Genomic DNA, 17046 nt, shown 5'->3' on the forward strand with positions numbered 1-17046 from the left:
CTGCAGTGTTCAGATCTGCTGGATGTCCATTCACTATATGTTGCAGCCTTTAACAGCCATTGTAAATATCTTTATACACTGCTTTTCGTAAAAGGTGCCCTTTGGTGTTGATATAGGCCTAGTTCTTCCAATTAAATGTCGCAACCTTAACCTTTAAAGGACAAGTTGAACCTTGAGACACTCCGTCGATGTATTCTACTCCGTGCTTTACCTCCCCCTTGCGTCAATGATGTGATATTGCAAACAGTTTTAGTCAGTGTGGTACAGTATACATGTTTTTCTATACATTATATTTTCGAAAGATGTGTATTTTATAGTCAAAATGTACATGGTGATTACAAAGCCAGTAATACTCAAAACTACATGTTGTATAACTTTTATTTGGAAGTGAATATTAGATTTGCAACCTCTGCAAAATGCTATCTACAGATATGTACTGTAGGTGGATTGCAGCTGCATTTCATCTGCTATTTCATTCATCTACTATTTATCTTGCTCTCTCCTCTGTGTTAGCAAGAGAGGTTAGTTATGTAAATCTCCAGAGCTGCGGTTTGATAATGGACTCCGTATGCAATTCTACAGTGTTATCTGCCGCCCCCGTATACAAATCTTCCAAATATCCTGTTGCTTACATGTTTGTAGAATGTAAGCTAGCTATAATAGGCGAGCACTCCAGTTTTGCCTTTAATCAGCATTTATACAGGTATTATGGCAAATCCAGTCCAGTGTCTGTTGAATTTCAAAAGAAACAAACCTCAGGAATGACATAATCACCCAACAGCAATGTGAAAGAGAATGCAAAAATGCATGTAATTTGTGAAAAATATGAAATTGTTTTCTTTGCAGTACTCAAGTACTGCATCTTTTTTGTTATTTAGTTTGGCTAATGTTCTGCTAACAATCAACGTTTTAATTTGGAATTTGGGAGAAATGTTGTTGGTAGTACACAGAATAAAATAAAAACAATTTACCTAAAAATGTATATAATAATTTATAATTATGTATATAATATGAATAAAAAACTGTTAAATAAAACTTAAAATAATTTTGGAGTGGCCTTTTAATTTTTTATGAGGCTGTATTAAATTACTATATGAATGACTATAGAAATGTAGCCAATATATATTTTTTTATAATTAATAATATTATTATGCAATACAGAATAACTGTCTGAGTGCATTATATGCTGTAATTTAAACAGAGTAAAATAAAAATATTGTGAAAAAAACAATTGGATGTTCTACTAGATGTTCTCAAATTACAAAAAATGGTAAAAACATAATTGACAGATTATTCATGTATAATAAATGAAGAAATAGTGGAGTAAAGAAAGAAATCAGTAAAGACTGATATTCTCATCCTCCGTAACATTTTTTAAAGACTGTTTAAACACACACAAAGATATTTACATTAAGTTTGATTTTATGTGAAGAAACACATCTAATAGTATCTTTCAAATGGCTAACAAGTTAACAAATTACTTTATATTTTTCTAGTTAAAAACGTAATATTCTCTTGTCACTCTGTGTACATGACTTTTTCCCTTCTCATTACCGATACAGGTTGTTTTCCACATTTAAAGAAATTTTACATGTATAATATTCTATTAAAATATAATTCATTAATTTCTTATTATGTATGATTAATAGAAACTTGCTTAGGCATCATGGCTTCACTTGCTATGAGATTGACAGTTTTAAATGGTTGCGGTAATGAGAATTTTTAAGGCCTTTTTGTAAAAAGAAATAAAAATTGTGTTTAAACGCTCAGTAAAAGTTTGGAAAATAATGCCTTGAAACATGTCATACCTTGTTTTAAATGAATACAAATGTTTTTTAAGAAAAATCATGTTTGATATCTTGAAACCAAGATTTTGTGAGAATCACCCTCTTACTTTTTCCACGGCTGTATGTTATTAAAAATATTTTCATATATACAAACACTGACAAAAAGAATAAGATGCACTTGCCACATATTTAATTACTTCTTTATTAAATCAAAAGAATTACTCATCCATTGCAAAGTGAGTCCATGAAGCACAAGTTGGAAACATGGAAGTAGGAACATTGTCATAAAATCGATTCGCAACTCCAAAAGTCACACAATGATATAAAATGTAACTTCTCACGAAACACTCTGTAAACTGTCTGTCATCTTACAAAAGGAATGTACCAATATCAATGCGACAACCACGAAAGCTAGGTTTACAAGCAGTACAACAAAGCACAATAAGGCTGAACCTAGCACATATTAACAGCCAACAACGTTGTGTTTTTCGAAAATACTAGGCGGCATGTCCCACGTTTGTTTTAAAGAGATACAAAGCTATTGATACGCAATCTGATTTTACTTGAAAACTCAGGGTAGGAAAGAGCAAAGTGGAAAGCAGGCTGATTCGATGTGCTCTCATTCTTTCTCACCCTGGCTTAGACGTGGCAACAAAAACTGCCACTAGTGCATTTGATGGAGGTAATTGTACACAATAGCTGGTAGTGTGTAACATCTCTGCCATATATCCACGTACATTTTCTGTAAATGTCAAATCCCTGTCGCTGCAGCGCGTGACGTTTTACGACTGTTTACCTTCGCTGGCGTAAGCCTCACCTCAGGAAAAATGTACAGACCAAACATCGTATTGTGCTTCCTATTCAATCCTACCGATAAAAGTGCGTCTCCATGTGCGGTTGACTGTCAGTGCGCGAGGTGAAATGAAACTGATATAATGAGACCCTGTCAACTGCAGCTGACTTTCAAGAATGAAAATAATCAACTGGTGAATTTCCTCGAGGGCTTTGTCTCAAGCAAAGGTCTTCAAACGTTTTTTGCTATGGTTAGTGGTCTGTAAACATTGATAATGTACAATAGTGATGGTTCAGTCTCTACTGCAGCAGTGCTAAGAGGGAAAGTCAGAATAAAGGTACATAAACTAGAAGAGGAGACTGATGTGCTTATCCTCTTTCCCACTCACGAAAGTTTCGCCTACACATACTGCTAATTCAATGGAAATCCTTTTCCTTCGGCTTTCCACCTTCTTCACTGCTTCCGCCCCTCAGCGTCCAGGGGTAAAGATGTAGTCCAGCGCCTGTCTCTCAGCAGCTGCCACGTTTGGATGCCAGAGGTCCACCATGAATACAGCTCTCGGGCCATCTTCAGCAGAACCTGAGCAGCACATACACAGTTCATGAAGTTAACGGCATTTTCTGAAGAGAAAGTGAGAAAAATTGCTGCGTTTCATCAATGTTGTGGGTGGTTTTTAGAGTGCACCCTGAAGTACCCTCAAGGGTAGTGTTCTGGGCGGATTGCTAGATGGTTATTTACTGGGCCAGCTCCATTTCTCCATGGCATTTTAGATAAATGTCAGATTCCTCCTTCACTGTACATCTAATTTTATCATCTGCCGTAAGATGCATATTAAGATCACTTATTTATGGAGTAACAGCCCGACTCTCCTCAAGAAGTCACTTTTGAGGTTGTATGAAGTCATCATTTTGGGGCTGTAGCACTGATGTTGCAAGACGAGTTATGTGCCAAAAGTTTATATTTAGGGTTATTGATTTGAATAAATATGCATGAGGAAGTATGAGCAATCATGTCTGCCTCAGCAAGTCATCATTAAGTCATGAAATGCAAATATTTATTATTAGCTTAATAAATGTTGACTAAAAAGCCTCAGCACATCCTTTACTGTCTCGTATACTTATTCTTCACTTAGCTTCTCTCTTACCACCATGGAAAGCAGTGTGAAGAAAAGAATCGTCAAACAGCAGGCAGCTTCCCTCAGACCAGCACTGCGGTTCTCCACCGACTACCAACTCACAACCAGGGGGCACCTTCAGTCCTGCACGCACGCACAGAGAGAGAGAGAGAGAGGGAGAGAGAGAGAGGGAGAGAGAGAGAGGGAGAGACAGACTTCATCTTAAAGAGGCTCATAGACATCTACTGTATACGTACACTATGAGTCAAAAGGTCAGACACATTTGATTTGTTCTACATGATGTCAGTAAATCCACTCCAAATATCTAATTAAAGGGATAGTTTACCCAAAAATAAAAAGTCTGTCATCGTTCACCCTCATGTGGTTCACAACCTGAACATGACTCTTTATTCTGTGGAACACAAAAGAAGATATTTAGAGAAATGTTTTAGTGGTTTTGTGTCCATACAATGAATATCAATGGGGGCCAATGTTGTTTGGTTACCAACATTCTTCAAAATATCTTTTGTTTTCTCAGAATAAAGAAAATCATACAGGTTTGGAATGACATGAGGGTGAGTAAATGATGAAAAATTATATAAAGAATATAAAATATCACCTTAAAGGTGAATAAGTTCAAAATAGCCGTTTTGATTTGTTTGTCAATACAAACACTCTATACTTACATTTGAATAGTTTATTTGCCAAAACAGAAAATTCAGTTTTAAATTGTTATTCCAAAAATCACATTTTTATTGTTTTCATGTTTTTATTTATTGTGTTAGTTAGATGTTTTCATTGTGTTTATTTTTATGTACTTAATTTGATTTATTTATTATTACTTAATCAAAACATCCCAACAGCAGTTTGATATTAATTGGAACGCACAATAAAAAATAAGATATTTGAACATGTTTAAAAACAGTTACCTGTTTTTGCAAATAAACTCTTCATTTGTTATCTTTTGTTATTATTCTTAAATGTATAAAATAGTCAAGAAAAAGTAAATGAGTCTCAACGCTTTGACTGGTTTGAACATATATTTACATCCTTTGACATATCCTATCTTACCAAGGTGGCAGCGCAGGCGTACATTGGTTGGCCCATAATGCTCAGTGATGGTGGCTCCAGGACTGAGCACTGAGAAGCAGGCATTTCCAAACACATTATTAGCAATAAAAGTACGGAGCTGCCCGAGTACCCTCCACGCCCGTGGACAACGCCTGGCATTCAGCACCATCGGAGTACCCTGGTTCACCAGATAGAAGGTCCACCACTGGCCGCGAGGTGTGCTGTTGGCCTTCCAGCCCGGCGGAAGTGAGGAGCCAGTCCGACTGGACAGCAGCCGGTACACGCTCTCAAACTCAGCCAGCAATGTGGGGAAACTTCTCTCCAAAAGCTCCACGTCGTGTTTTTGTGCCTCTCGTGAAAAGAATGGAGCAGAAGGAAGATCTGGCAGGAAGAAGACCTCCGGTTTCTGGATGGAGGGGCGACTGCAGAGTAAGTAGCGCCCCTGCTCGCGTACGCCTTTGTGCACTCTCCCCATGCCGGCCCAGGTGTAGCGCTTGGCGTACTCTTGGAGGCTATGGTAGAGTCGCTGGTTCAGGCCCTCGCCGGGCTTCGTGCAACGGAAGCACTCAGGTGACTGGCAGTAGGCAAAGCCGTTAAGTTCTTCCTCGCTGACCACACCTCCAACCCCAGTGACTTGACGGAGTTTCAGCGAACCTCCGCGGGATGTGAGACCCGAGCTCAGGACTCCACCGGGCACGGTGCTGCCACGTGGCTCGGGGGTGAAGCCACCACGGAGAGAAGGGGCAGCGTGCTCGCATCCCACACGGTAGCAGTACCAGATAAACAGGAGGGCGAGACAAAGGGCAGTGCCCAGAGCGCTGGACTCACATTCCCGTACCGACTGCATGCCACCCGCCACCCATTCCCTCATTCGCTCTAAAGACCATTCCATCACTGCACACAAACATACATAGACACACACACTGACTTAGAAGCACAAACTCAGACAGACATGCAGATATTGAGTGGTTTAATGTAATTGATGGAGATTGTCTCTTGCACGGTTATTTGTTGGACTGTGCATTGGAGTTCCGGATTGGATGTTTCAGTAAGGTGATACAGCCTCCATCTTGCCTTTCAAATCCATTTTTGGCTTAAAGCATCTCTCCGGTTTTCTTCCTGATATTGCTACGTCATCAAACAGCATATTGGCCTGTTTTCTCAGAGGTTACTGTTCTCCGTTTTGTTGCATTTGGAAATGTTGACAGTGTTCGGCTGCGAAATAACTCATCTGCTTCTCTGCTCCTCAGCACAGATAAACACACAGAGACATAATGCACCCCAGGGCACCTGGTTTAAACACAGAGAGAGAGCGAGAGAGATAGAGAGAGAGAGAGAGCGAAAAGGGAGACATAAAGGACAATCATGGTGAAGAGCAGCAGAAAATATCAATACGGCATACACAGTATAGAGGGAAACTGCATCACACCTGCCTTGACAGCCCGGTTTGACCACATGATCATTTTTATATACCACCCACACACATTCCTGCCAAGCCCCCAACCCCCTCCATAAACACACACAGACAGACAGACAAGCAGCTTCACGCTGATAGAGACCGCAGCACACACATGCATGGCATTTAAAATGTAGTCTCTGGAACACACCTCCGCATTGCACTTTCAAAACCCATGAGTCACTGGAAAATTGGATACAATTAACAAATGCATACATACAGTACAAATTAATTACACAACAATATACACAACAATTAATGCTGGCAAATAACAAACATAAATTATATATCAAACAAACCTCCAGGTCAATTGACAAATTTAACAAACGGTAGGGAATAGTTGCATTAGATGGAATGCGCCCCGACGGGCTAATGGAGACGAAAACGGAGCAAAGGTTTACGCCGCTATCTCACAGCAGCTGTCAACAAAGACAGACGGGATTTATGAGAGAGTAACGGCATGCGTACAGTAATAGCCCAACACGAAACACAAAGAAAACCCCAAGACACCGAATGCAACATGATGAAATTCAACATGCAAAGAATATGATCGAGGATGCGTCTCACCCCGTTAACGCGCAACCGACACCTCAAGACGCGCATCAAATATTTACCGACAGCACTTATTTTCAGAACCCAACCGGCACGAGCACTTTCCTCGTCTCTACACTTCCCAGTCAGACACCTCCCTTCAGCTGTTTCATTGCAGTTTCTAGTTCTGCCCTTACGCTTGTAATACACTGGCAGGCGACGACGTCCATAACGCCGAAGACAAGCGGACAGAAAAGAACATGACAGATGCCCGACGTCTCCTCACCATAGCGTTGAAATATGGGCGTTTATATAACAAAGACGCTTGATATAAAAATATCGACATAATAAACGGTGGCAAACACAGAATTATAATATTTATAGCGATACCAACAATATGAATACAGGAAAATAATCATAATAATAATAATGATGTAATAAATATTACATTTGCTTTCACAATCCATCTTCCCCTGGAGGCATATTACTGGGCAGATGACGGATGCATGCCGGTGTCGTAAAGCGTATAAAGAGAAGGGATGTCACGGTCAGCCATCCGCACACCCACCTGTACTGCTGCCATGTAGATAAACACTGCAATGCACAATAACTTCAGTTATCGTGGACAAACGAGACCGAGGACAGAAATAAAATACTCTCTCAACACTTCTAACATGTTATGGGCAATCACGGTTTACTCTCATACTATGCTTCGTTTAAAAAGAAAACGATTAGTACTTATTATAACAAGTGACTTTCAGGTGGCCTACAATTCCCATGATGCTATTGGGCGTCAAATACACATTTCCTCTAACGTCATCCAAACGAGAGCTAAACGCGAGTCGCCACAAATGAAACTGCAGCAAATGTAACAGGTTGACAGGTTTTTGGCTGTTTTATAAGCTAACTTGCCTTACTACTTTTAGGCTTAGGCTTAGAAGTTAAACGTGTGTTATTGACAGCGTTATATCTTCCAGCGTAGAAAAGGGCATGTCTGTTTGTTTGTAAATAATCGATTCAAAAGCGTCGCATGAATTACAGCTGCCACATTTCACAAAAATACAAAGCCAGTGAAAAACATTCAGTCTGAATTATTAATTTGAAACTTGCCTTCGAGTAATACACGATGAACAGACTCCAGTTGCGCTGCGTCGTGTTTGTGTCCCGAGGGCGAGTGTTCAAGCACCTCCCTTTCTCACCTCTTACAGTGAACTTGGTTTTGAGGTTTTCTCTGTAGGTCAGAAAAGGGAGCTGCTTTTAATAAAACTGCAAATTGGCATTGTGCGTATTGTATGCTTACATAGGCCAGTAAAGGTACAATAAAATACATGTTAAATACCATTTTGCTTTTTGATTTCTTATAAGTAACAAAATGACTTATACAATAATGTAAAGTCCATTTTGAGAGCTAAAGTGGAGGGCATATTTGAAAAAGAATAAGTGTGCATGCATCCAATGCAAATTAACTGTAGACTATATCAAGTGTAAAAAAACTGGATGATGGCAATTACTAACTGGTTGGTTTTCAATTCAGAAAACGGATGTGTAAAAAATATAAACCTGCACATGAATAGAATGAAAGTTTGGATGTTGTAAAAAAAAGCAGTGTTGCTATTAATCTTTATACAAAAGAAATCCATCAGCCTATTGCAATTTAAAGGAACAGTTAGCCCAAAAATGAAAATTCTGTCATTTACTCACCCTCAGGTTGTTGTTGGTGAACACAGAGAAAGATATTTGAAATTGACCACCATTGACTACCATAGAAAAAAATGCTTTATACATGTATTTGTTCTGTTGAACACAAAAGAAGTTATTGTGAAGAATGTCATGGGGAACTTTTGGGGCACAACTCGAGGGTGAGTCAATGAAGACAGCATTTTTTGGGGGGTGAACTGTCCCTTTAAAAGGCATTTTATATTGTGAATATGATTATTTGTGGTTTCTTTTGACTCCCAGTTGAAGCAATACCTCAGCTTTACCCTGCATGCTTTACATCTTTTGTCAAAATACCTTCAAAGCTTATTCACGTCAAAATGATTTAACGTGACTAAATCAGCCTGACTACAAAGCTAATTAAAAAGGTAGAAATATCAACAATATCACATATTCAGTCTTTACAATGAATGCACGGAAATACGATCCCATCCCCTATAGATTCTACATCACAGGTGGAGTAAATTTGTCACAAATGTGAGGTGGTGACCAAAAAGTTGTACGTTACAACTCCGCTAGGGGTGAAGCGTTGCTCCAGAAGTGCTGTCTCAAAGTAAACAAACTAAAGTTTGCCAAATGCCTAGCAGCATATGGAGCATGTGTGCCGAATACACCTCCTTCAGCAATCCTATTTAGACACGACCTCCAGCGGGACTGCACTGTTCAACTGCGTTCTGCAGTTCAACGATAAAGTAAAAGAAGCGTGCCTGCTTTGGGTCTGGTTAAAATGCCCAGACGAAAAGAAAGGACTTGCTTGTTTATAAGCATCCCGGTGATATGTATTGTTATCGTCACTGTTGTCTGTGTAGCTCGCTTTAAACAGCAGTGCTCTGACGGACTTTTCAAGAACGCAGCAGTCGCGGCGGATTCGGAGACCTGCTCAAAGATCGGCCGGTGAGTGATAATGAGGAACCAACCATTAAACTACAGTTTGTTAGGATGTGCTATTTTTCTTTTAAAATAGAGCAGGGTTACATAAAATGTGTTAGTTAAAAACGTTGAGAACTTTGTTTCGATTTTCGGAGCTGTGGTGTGCCAACTTTTTTCACATACTACATAAACCAACAAATCACCGGTCTGTTATCAAACATGTTGAATGACTTGAAATAAAACTTTCTTAGAAAAGGTTAATACTTAGGTCTACAGTAATCCCATGGGTAGCTGGGTCGGGTAAATGTCAGGACATGAATGGCTAGAGAGGTGAAGCAGCCGGCTGAATGCACACAGAAACTGTGAGGTTAATTGGGTGAAGTGTCTCCATAGGCGAGTAATCCTCTTGACACCAATCTCTGTTTTCCTCCTACTTTAACTGAATGGTCCATTACTTAAATACAACTCCTTTAAATAGTGCTACATCTGACCACGTCAGATTTTGTTTTATTAGCCTACTGTAAATATAAATACAATGGGTAGAAAACTACATTTATTCATTGCATTTACATTTATTCATTTGGCAGACGCTTTTATCCAAAGCGACTTACAAGTAGAGCAGAAACATTTTGTCAACACGCTAAACAGTACCGTTACAAGTAGCCTATTGTTTACAAACTAAATATAGCCTACATTTGTCTTTCAAGAAGAGTGGAAACGTTTGGGTTACATCTTACATGAGTCGATGTAGGAAGAAAAACAACCTTATAGCTTTGTATAATAGTTCGCGGAAAAGTCAGAAAAATGTCAAAAGATGTATTTAGTGACTCGTTGTCAAAGCAAGAAATAAACAGATGAAGTTTTATTATGGTACAGGACAGTAATTATTTGTTTTGGCACAGTAACAATCAAACCGATCAAGTAAAAGTTTACAAACTCTCAATTTCAATTTAAGTGTGCTTTATTGGCATGACAAAATGTACATTCGTATTGCCAAAGCATTTGCAGCGTACAAATAGTGCAAGCACACACTCTCTCTCTCTCTCTCTCTCTCTCTCTCTCTCTCTCTCTCTCTCTCTCTCTCACTCTCCCATTAGTCACCAATATCCAATATTTTCCTCGTAGAGATATTCTCAAATCGGGCGGGTCAGCGGTAGATGGCGCCATTGCTACTTTGGTGTGCACGTCAATCATAAATCCTCAGAGTATGGGCATTGGTGGAGGCTCAATATTCACAATAATGGAAAAAAGTGGTAAAGTTTGGATGTAACCAAAATATAGAGATTGATTACAAAACGTAAAGTAATACGTTTTTGTAAAGTAATGTATTCGTGTGTTTTTTAGGCAAAGTGAGAGTCATCAGTTGTAGAGAAACCGTGCCAAAGGGTTTTAAACCAAACCTTCTAGCCGAATGTCCGGAAACATTTCAGCCAAAGTCAGGTGAGACGGTGTTAGAATGTGCAGTTCCTGTATTATGCATTGTCACACAGAGTTAAAGATACACGTAGTGGATTATTCAAGTAGTTTAATGGAAAAGAAGTCCACTAATAACAGATATGTGCATTTCCGTTTTGAAAAGAAAATATTTTTCCTTGTTTTTACAAACTTGATTTATTTTGACTTGTTGTTTATATGTTAATATACACAGAGCATAGACACTACAAAAAACATGTTAGCTCTGGAGATTTGCTTACATTCATTGAATCATTGCTCTTTGGCGCATTCTCAAATCAGGCAGGTTTTGCACAAACTTGTGGAGTCATGCCATCATTGAAGTAAAAGTAATGATGATTTTATCTCTCTCTCTCTCTCTCTCTCTTGTAGGTGTTCATTGGATTGGTGTTCCAGGTGAGATCCGTGGCTATGAGCGAGCTCATAAACTCTATGGACGCTTGCCTTGGTACAGTTTATTTCAGCCCACTATCAAGATGGCTAGAGAGGGCGTCCCTGTTGGCGATGCACTCGCTCGATTTTTGCCTGTCCTTTCAAAAGAGAGCCCAGAATCACCATTGCGGTAACAACATTCAGACTCACGTATTGTGCCATTTAACACCAAGAACACCTTGAAATCACATTTGAATACTTTGTAGATAAATGACCAGTTCTGTCCTCATGTGTCTCTTTTATAGACAGTTGTTCCAAAATGATCAAGGGGAGCTATTAAAAAAGGGAGACATTGTGAAGTTTGAGAAACTAGCAGAGACACTTGAGATCATTGCACAGAAAGGACCAGATGCATTCTACATTGGAGACATTGGGAAAAACTTAGTCAGTGATATACAAGCTGCAGGTACTTGGAAATGTCCTTTTATAAATATCCATACATTTTGTGTATTTAGAATAGATTTCGATGTCAGGTCAACACATGATTTAAGCCTGTTTGAGTAGACATATTTTGTAGTTTGTTCACTGTAAATTTATGTTTTGTGTTTAAGGCGGGGCAATTTCTATGGAAGACCTGAAGTCATTCAAGGTGTCCGAATCGGATGCCTGGGATGTAACTTTAGGGCAGTATGACATGTACTTTCCACCACCACCAGCAGGGGGTGCTACACTTAGCTTCATACTCAACACCATGCTAGGTGGGTAAACAAATTCTTGTTTTGATTTTTTTATATTTCATGTTTAAGTTTAATTTCTAGCAATTTTATGTGCTTTTGTCAGTTTATTATTTATTTGATTTTTATGTTGATATTAAAGTTTAATTTTAATTTAATTAGAATTTTAAGGCAACATTCCTAATTTTCATTCAGTTTAAGTGTTTTAAATAGTAATTAAAACGTTTTTGACTGCATTTCAAAAATAGAAAATAAAAAAATCTCAAAGAAACTGAAATTTCCCGCAGCTCATGTGTCAGAAATATACCATAAAATAACATTGTAATATTTATATTATAATATATTTTCTTGTAAATTTGCAGTTTTTGACCATATTTAAAAAATATGTGAAAAATCTTTAAAAAAAACAATAAAATAACATTTTTTTGGTCATTACACGTGAAAAATCTGTAAAAAAATTCTGTAATATTTCTGTAAAAACTTGCAATTCCAAAAGAATGGCCTGACACTCACATAGCAATGCCCTATAAACACCCAGAGTGCATAGCAACACCCTGGCAACCACCCAGAAAGTGTTTTGCATGTTTACTTTAAACAGTGTGAATGTCTGTTTACGTATTTCTATTGCTACATTAAGTTTTCTGTGCTCCACAGGTCATAATCTAAACCGTGAATCTCTGCAGGGGAAAGAAAAAGTGTTAACATTCCAGCGGTATGTAGAAGCCTGCAAATTCGCCAACGGTTTAAAGAAGTTCATGAAAGATCCCAACTTCTCTTCACAAACGGTACACTTTGTAGGAAGAAAGTCATTTGTTTCACCTTTCTAACTTTTCTCCATTGTAAGCGTAATAAAGGCATGATGCCCTACACCAGGCTTGGCATTAGTAGCTCAACAGAAACATTACAGTCATTACCCTCTCTGGAGTCACTGGTGTAATCTACTGTAATGACTTAAGTGCTATGTTCAGGGGATCATTACTGCAGGCGATGGAGTACGCCACAGCGATACTGTACACTGATGTTGGCCACCCACTGCTAGAGTTGCACATAAAGTGATGCATTAGATGATTAACCCGGCCTTTCTCTTTAACTTGAATAGGAGGCGGTCGAGATCATTCAGAAGCATTTTGCGGAGAAGGTGAGAGCAAAAATCACCTCTGACCGCACTCACGATGTCGGCTACTACAACGTGACTCCGTACCTGGACTCACATGGCACGACTCATGTGTCTGTGATCGCTGAGGACGGTATGGCCGTGTCTGTCACCAGCACTATCAACTACATGTATGTGCTCATATCCTTCACGCAGGACATTCCACAGTCAAACATCTAATATTGACATTATTTACATTTGATCTAAAATCTTTGTTTGAGCAAAGTAAGGAAGCCCGGAGGCTGTTTTAACTCCCCTGTTATAAACAGATAAAGTTGATAACACTTGACATCCATTCAGTAAAGTTTTCTGTCTGCATGAGAAAAAGATCTGTGATCCCAGTTAGTGAGACATTTTTAGCAAAAATAACTGATTGTTGATGTCTGAAATTTATGCCAATTATTTTTGAAACTAGTTTTTATCTTAAGGCTTTTGAATATACAAATCTAAAACATGAAGCAATGACTCGCAGGCATAGTTCACCCAGAAATGGAAATTCTGTCATCATTTACTCAACCGCAGGTCATTCCAAACCTGTATGACTTTATTTCTTCAGCAGAACGCAAAAGAAGATATTTTGAAGAATGTTGGTAACCAAACATTGTGCAACTTTGACTTCCATTATATGGACACAAAACCTCGTTTGAGACACCTTGAGACATTTCTCAAATTTTTCAATTCAAACACATTTCCTCTTGTGTTCCGCAGACTAAAGACATGAATGACATGATGGTAAAGATGACAGAATTTGTTTATTACTGTCGACCAGCATTTTTTTAGTATCTTGTTGAACACATCTTGTCTTTTTGACTTATCAGGTAATGTTAGCATATTAGCAAAACATATTTTCTTCTAATACCAAGAGATTTTGTAGTTTGTAAAATAAAATATTACTAAAGCATTTCTTCTGATTTCCCCTACAGTTTTGCTCTTGTCCAAAGTGACATGTTTCATTATCTCTTCTCAGATTTGGATCCACAGTTCTCTCTCCCAAAACCGGCGTCCTCCTCAACAACGAACTTATAGATTTCTGTGGGAAAACAGATCAAATTCATGCTGGTAATAAACTCACATATATACTGATGGAATAATATGGCAACTTAAAATGCACGTATCAGTAAAACTTACATTCTGAATGTATGTGTCTGATGTGAAGGTGAGCAGCCACCTTCATCCATGTCTCCAGTAATCCTCCACTCTCCATCTGAGAAGCACACGGTGGTCATAGGGGCATCAGGGGGCAGCATGATCACCACTGGTGTGGCACTGGTGAGTTTAACCGGCACTTTAAAAGTGACTTGTCTCATTGGCTCTCCTGTTTTTGCCAAGTGGTTGATGTCCTTAGGGCAACATCATGTTGATTTCAGATTTCAGAAATACGTTTAAAGTTTATTTTAAATTTAATCTTCCAACCAGGATTAGGTGCTTCTAGACCATTGTTTTTCGATTATCAATTCCCTCTGATTTTAGGGGTAAATTATGGTTAGGGTTGGGGTTTGGTGTGGGTTTAAGTTTTATTTATAAAAATGTTGTCCTTAGGTCAACAAAATATGTTACCCTGAGGACATCAACCACTTGGCAAAATCAGGTCGAGCTTGTGTCATTCTAGTAGTACCAAACAGAATAGCCTAAATTGGAATTGTGTCCAAAGAGGTTTCAGATGTCCGTCTACCATTGTTTACCAAACAAATGACCTTTGCTATGGGTTGAGCCAGTCGGGCTGTGCAAACAAAAATGTTGTGATTCTGATTGATGCGGCTAGTGTTAACATGCCATGTTTAGTAAGCTAGTTTTGTCTAAATCTCTGTGCTAGACCATTATGAACTTCCTGTGGTTTGGCAAGAACCTGAAAGATTCCATCGCTGCCCCGGTGGTGTATGTGGACTCCAAAAATATTCTCAGCTTCGAGCCCTCCTTTGATGAGGTAAATAGAAAACAACTGTCTAAATTGTGAACTGCTGGGCAAATCTTTTAATCGCTCCCATTTATTCTCTCTACCCTAGGCAGTCGTAGAAGCACTCACCAAGACTGGACACAAAATTCTGGGCCCACGGATGTTTTATAACGTGGTTAACGCAGTATCAAAGGAAGAAAATTGTATAGACGCCGTATCTGACTTACGAAAAATGGGGAAAGCTGCAGGCTACTGACCTGGAGTGTAGCTGGGGACTCTTATACACCAGGTGACTCTAATCTGCTGGATGCAAGTACAGTACATGAATCCTTTCATAGAGTAGAGGTCACTACAGTGGACATCTACAAAAAGTATGTGTAAAAAGTTAAAATCTTGAGGAATATAAAACAATACTTGAAAGCAGTGTTTCACTTTGTTCATTAAGTTGTCTTCGTAATGAGTGGGTTTTATCCACAGTCCAACAGAGCAGATGAGTAAAACTGAAGTGATAAGAACTTAATAATCTTAAGTATTAATGAAAAACGTAATTTCTTTACACATTTTTTGTTGTTATAAAAAGTATGAAAGATATAAAGGAGCCTTTGTATGAGTAACAGACATTTTACAGAAATTCCTTTATTATTTCTGTTTTGTTTTCACAATTTGTGTAAATTAATATCAAGTCTGATATCTGAGTTATTGAAGAACTGATAACAGTTCTTAGGTTTTCCTTGATTTTCCTTGAGCTTTCAATGTTTTGGTCAAAATGTTTGTCTTTTTGGCTAAGAAATAAAGTCCTATGCTATTACTTTGTCTGGGTCATGTTGGTTTCTTTTTATGTTATTTTAATTACCCTAATACATTTTCTTCTTTGGCCAAATGACAATGTTAAAAATGGTGCTTCACGATTCCATAGAAGAAGAACTTTTAGCTGAATATTTCCATAAAGAACCTTTAACATTTGAAGACGTCCTGTTTCACAAAATGTACTTTGCACTTTATGTACTTTTTTTAGATGATAAAGTAGGAAATAAATGGTTCTTAGAAGAACCGTTTGGGGAATCAAAATTGTTTTTTCTATGCCACCTTTTTTGGAGTGTACCCTTGTCAGTTATCCTGTGATAGGAGATCAAGTGACTTCACCCATGGCAATATTACTTATATGCAATAATGTTTCCTTGGTTTAATTCATTGCTTAAAAAAATCAATATCTGAATCATTTTCAATTAGATTTGCATTTTAATTCTGTCAAAGCATGTTTTAATGATGTTCAATAAGAGCCTGCAGCATCGCACTATCGATTCTGTGGATTGCTGACCGCCTGTCAGAGGTTCTTGGCATCCCTCAATTGGGACTGGAGTGTGCAGATGGATGGTCGACAGGAATGTTTAGCTCAGCTGCTTACCCTTGATTTCTCCACAGCATGATGCCCTGCATTTCTTTATAATTAACATTCAAAGTGCTGAAAACAGGATCTGCCTGACTCATAAAACTGCGCTGCTAGATCCCATTGGAGGCTGTGAACAATGCCAGTGATTGGATTAGCTTCAGCGTCGCAATAGATAAGACAAACCGAGCATTATGAGCTTTAGTTATTTTGGAGCACAAGAATAAACGCTGTCATGTAATCGCTTGGCATAACTTGAGTGCCAGTCAGCAAACACGTGAAGCTGTGAAGTCAAAAGCCCAGCGATTTCTATTTCAAGACCATAGAGGAGCTTTAGTTCTGAATCTGCCTGCTGGTACCCAAATTTTTCTCAACCTTTATTTCAATCATCCTTGAGCTGAGACCATATGGACGCCAGGGTTTCCTGTCTGACTGTAGAATAATAGCATCTCTTCTAAGACAAAACGTACAGCCCGTCCTAAACATGAGGGGAAGAAGACAAAACATCTGTCAGATGTTGGGATGTTCTCTTTTGCGTGTCAATCAGTGGATTTGTTTAGACATTCAAAGTATAATTGTATTCCTAAACTCTTTTCAGAACATTCATGGCCGCTCCAGATTCTGTGCCTGCTCAACAAAGCTCCTTCACAATGAATTATTAGCATGCATTTGAGACCAGTCTCCCCACTAGCTTTAAGGATTTTGTAGATTTTTTG

At 38.5% G+C, this 17046-nt stretch overlaps 2 protein-coding genes across 5 annotated transcripts; one reads left to right on the top strand and one right to left on the bottom strand.

Moving 5' to 3' along the window:
• Window positions 1-1973: 1973 nt before the first annotated feature.
• Window positions 1974-7923, bottom strand: asphd2 (aspartate beta-hydroxylase domain containing 2). Of its 4 annotated transcripts, none has more exons than XM_057357344.1 (4): window positions 7321-7923; window positions 4766-6055; window positions 3725-3838; window positions 1974-3159 (listed from the first exon to the last, which is right to left on the bottom strand). In XM_057357344.1, the coding sequence occupies exons 2-4, from the start codon at window positions 5655-5657 to the stop codon at window positions 3050-3052; spliced, it is 1116 nt and encodes a 371-aa protein (XP_057213327.1). In that variant the 5' UTR covers window positions 5658-6055; window positions 7321-7923; the 3' UTR covers window positions 1974-3049. The 4 variants fall into 4 exon arrangements, with proteins under 4 accessions (XP_057213327.1, XP_057213325.1, XP_057213323.1 ...); XM_057357342.1 differs by lacking the exon at window positions 7321-7923 and adding an exon at window positions 7201-7314; XM_057357340.1 differs by lacking the exon at window positions 7321-7923 and adding an exon at window positions 6789-7186.
• Window positions 7924-8999: 1076 nt separating this feature from the next.
• ggt5a (gamma-glutamyltransferase 5a) lies at window positions 9000-15740 on the top strand. The gene is made up of 12 exons (XM_057356919.1): window positions 9000-9362; window positions 10464-10591; window positions 10683-10778; window positions 11163-11352; window positions 11468-11628; window positions 11774-11920; window positions 12551-12681; window positions 12996-13180; window positions 14017-14108; window positions 14206-14318; window positions 14863-14973; window positions 15053-15740. The coding sequence occupies exons 1-12, from the start codon at window positions 9196-9198 to the stop codon at window positions 15197-15199; spliced, it is 1668 nt and encodes a 555-aa protein (XP_057212902.1). The 5' UTR covers window positions 9000-9195; the 3' UTR covers window positions 15200-15740.
• Window positions 15741-17046: the final 1306 nt, after the last annotated feature.

Source organism: Triplophysa rosa, linkage group LG17 (assembly GCF_024868665.1).
Source record: "Triplophysa rosa linkage group LG17, Trosa_1v2, whole genome shotgun sequence".
NCBI classification, from domain to species: domain Eukaryota; kingdom Metazoa; phylum Chordata; class Actinopteri; order Cypriniformes; family Nemacheilidae; genus Triplophysa; species Triplophysa rosa.

Bases quoted from the DNA above. Each gene is read 5' to 3' on its own strand.
- asphd2 (XM_057357344.1), bottom strand. From the start codon at position 5,657: ATGGAATGGTCTTTAGAGCGAATGAGGGAATGGGTGGCGGGTGGCATG. The intron at 3,839-4,765 runs GTAAGATAGGAT...GCGTGCGTGCAG, and splicing joins ACGCCTGCGCTGCCACCTTG to GACTGAAGGTGCCCCCTGGT. The intron at 3,160-3,724 runs GTAAGAGAGAAG...TGTGCTGCTCAG, and splicing joins TCACACTGCTTTCCATGGTG to GTTCTGCTGAAGATGGCCCG.
- ggt5a (XM_057356919.1), top strand. From the start codon at position 9,196: ATGCCCAGACGAAAAGAAAGGACTTGCTTGTTTATAAGCATCCCGGTG. The intron at 11,353-11,467 runs GTAACAACATTC...TCTCTTTTATAG, and splicing joins AGCCCAGAATCACCATTGCG to ACAGTTGTTCCAAAATGATC. The intron at 14,319-14,862 runs GTGAGTTTAACC...TCTCTGTGCTAG, and splicing joins TCACCACTGGTGTGGCACTG to ACCATTATGAACTTCCTGTG.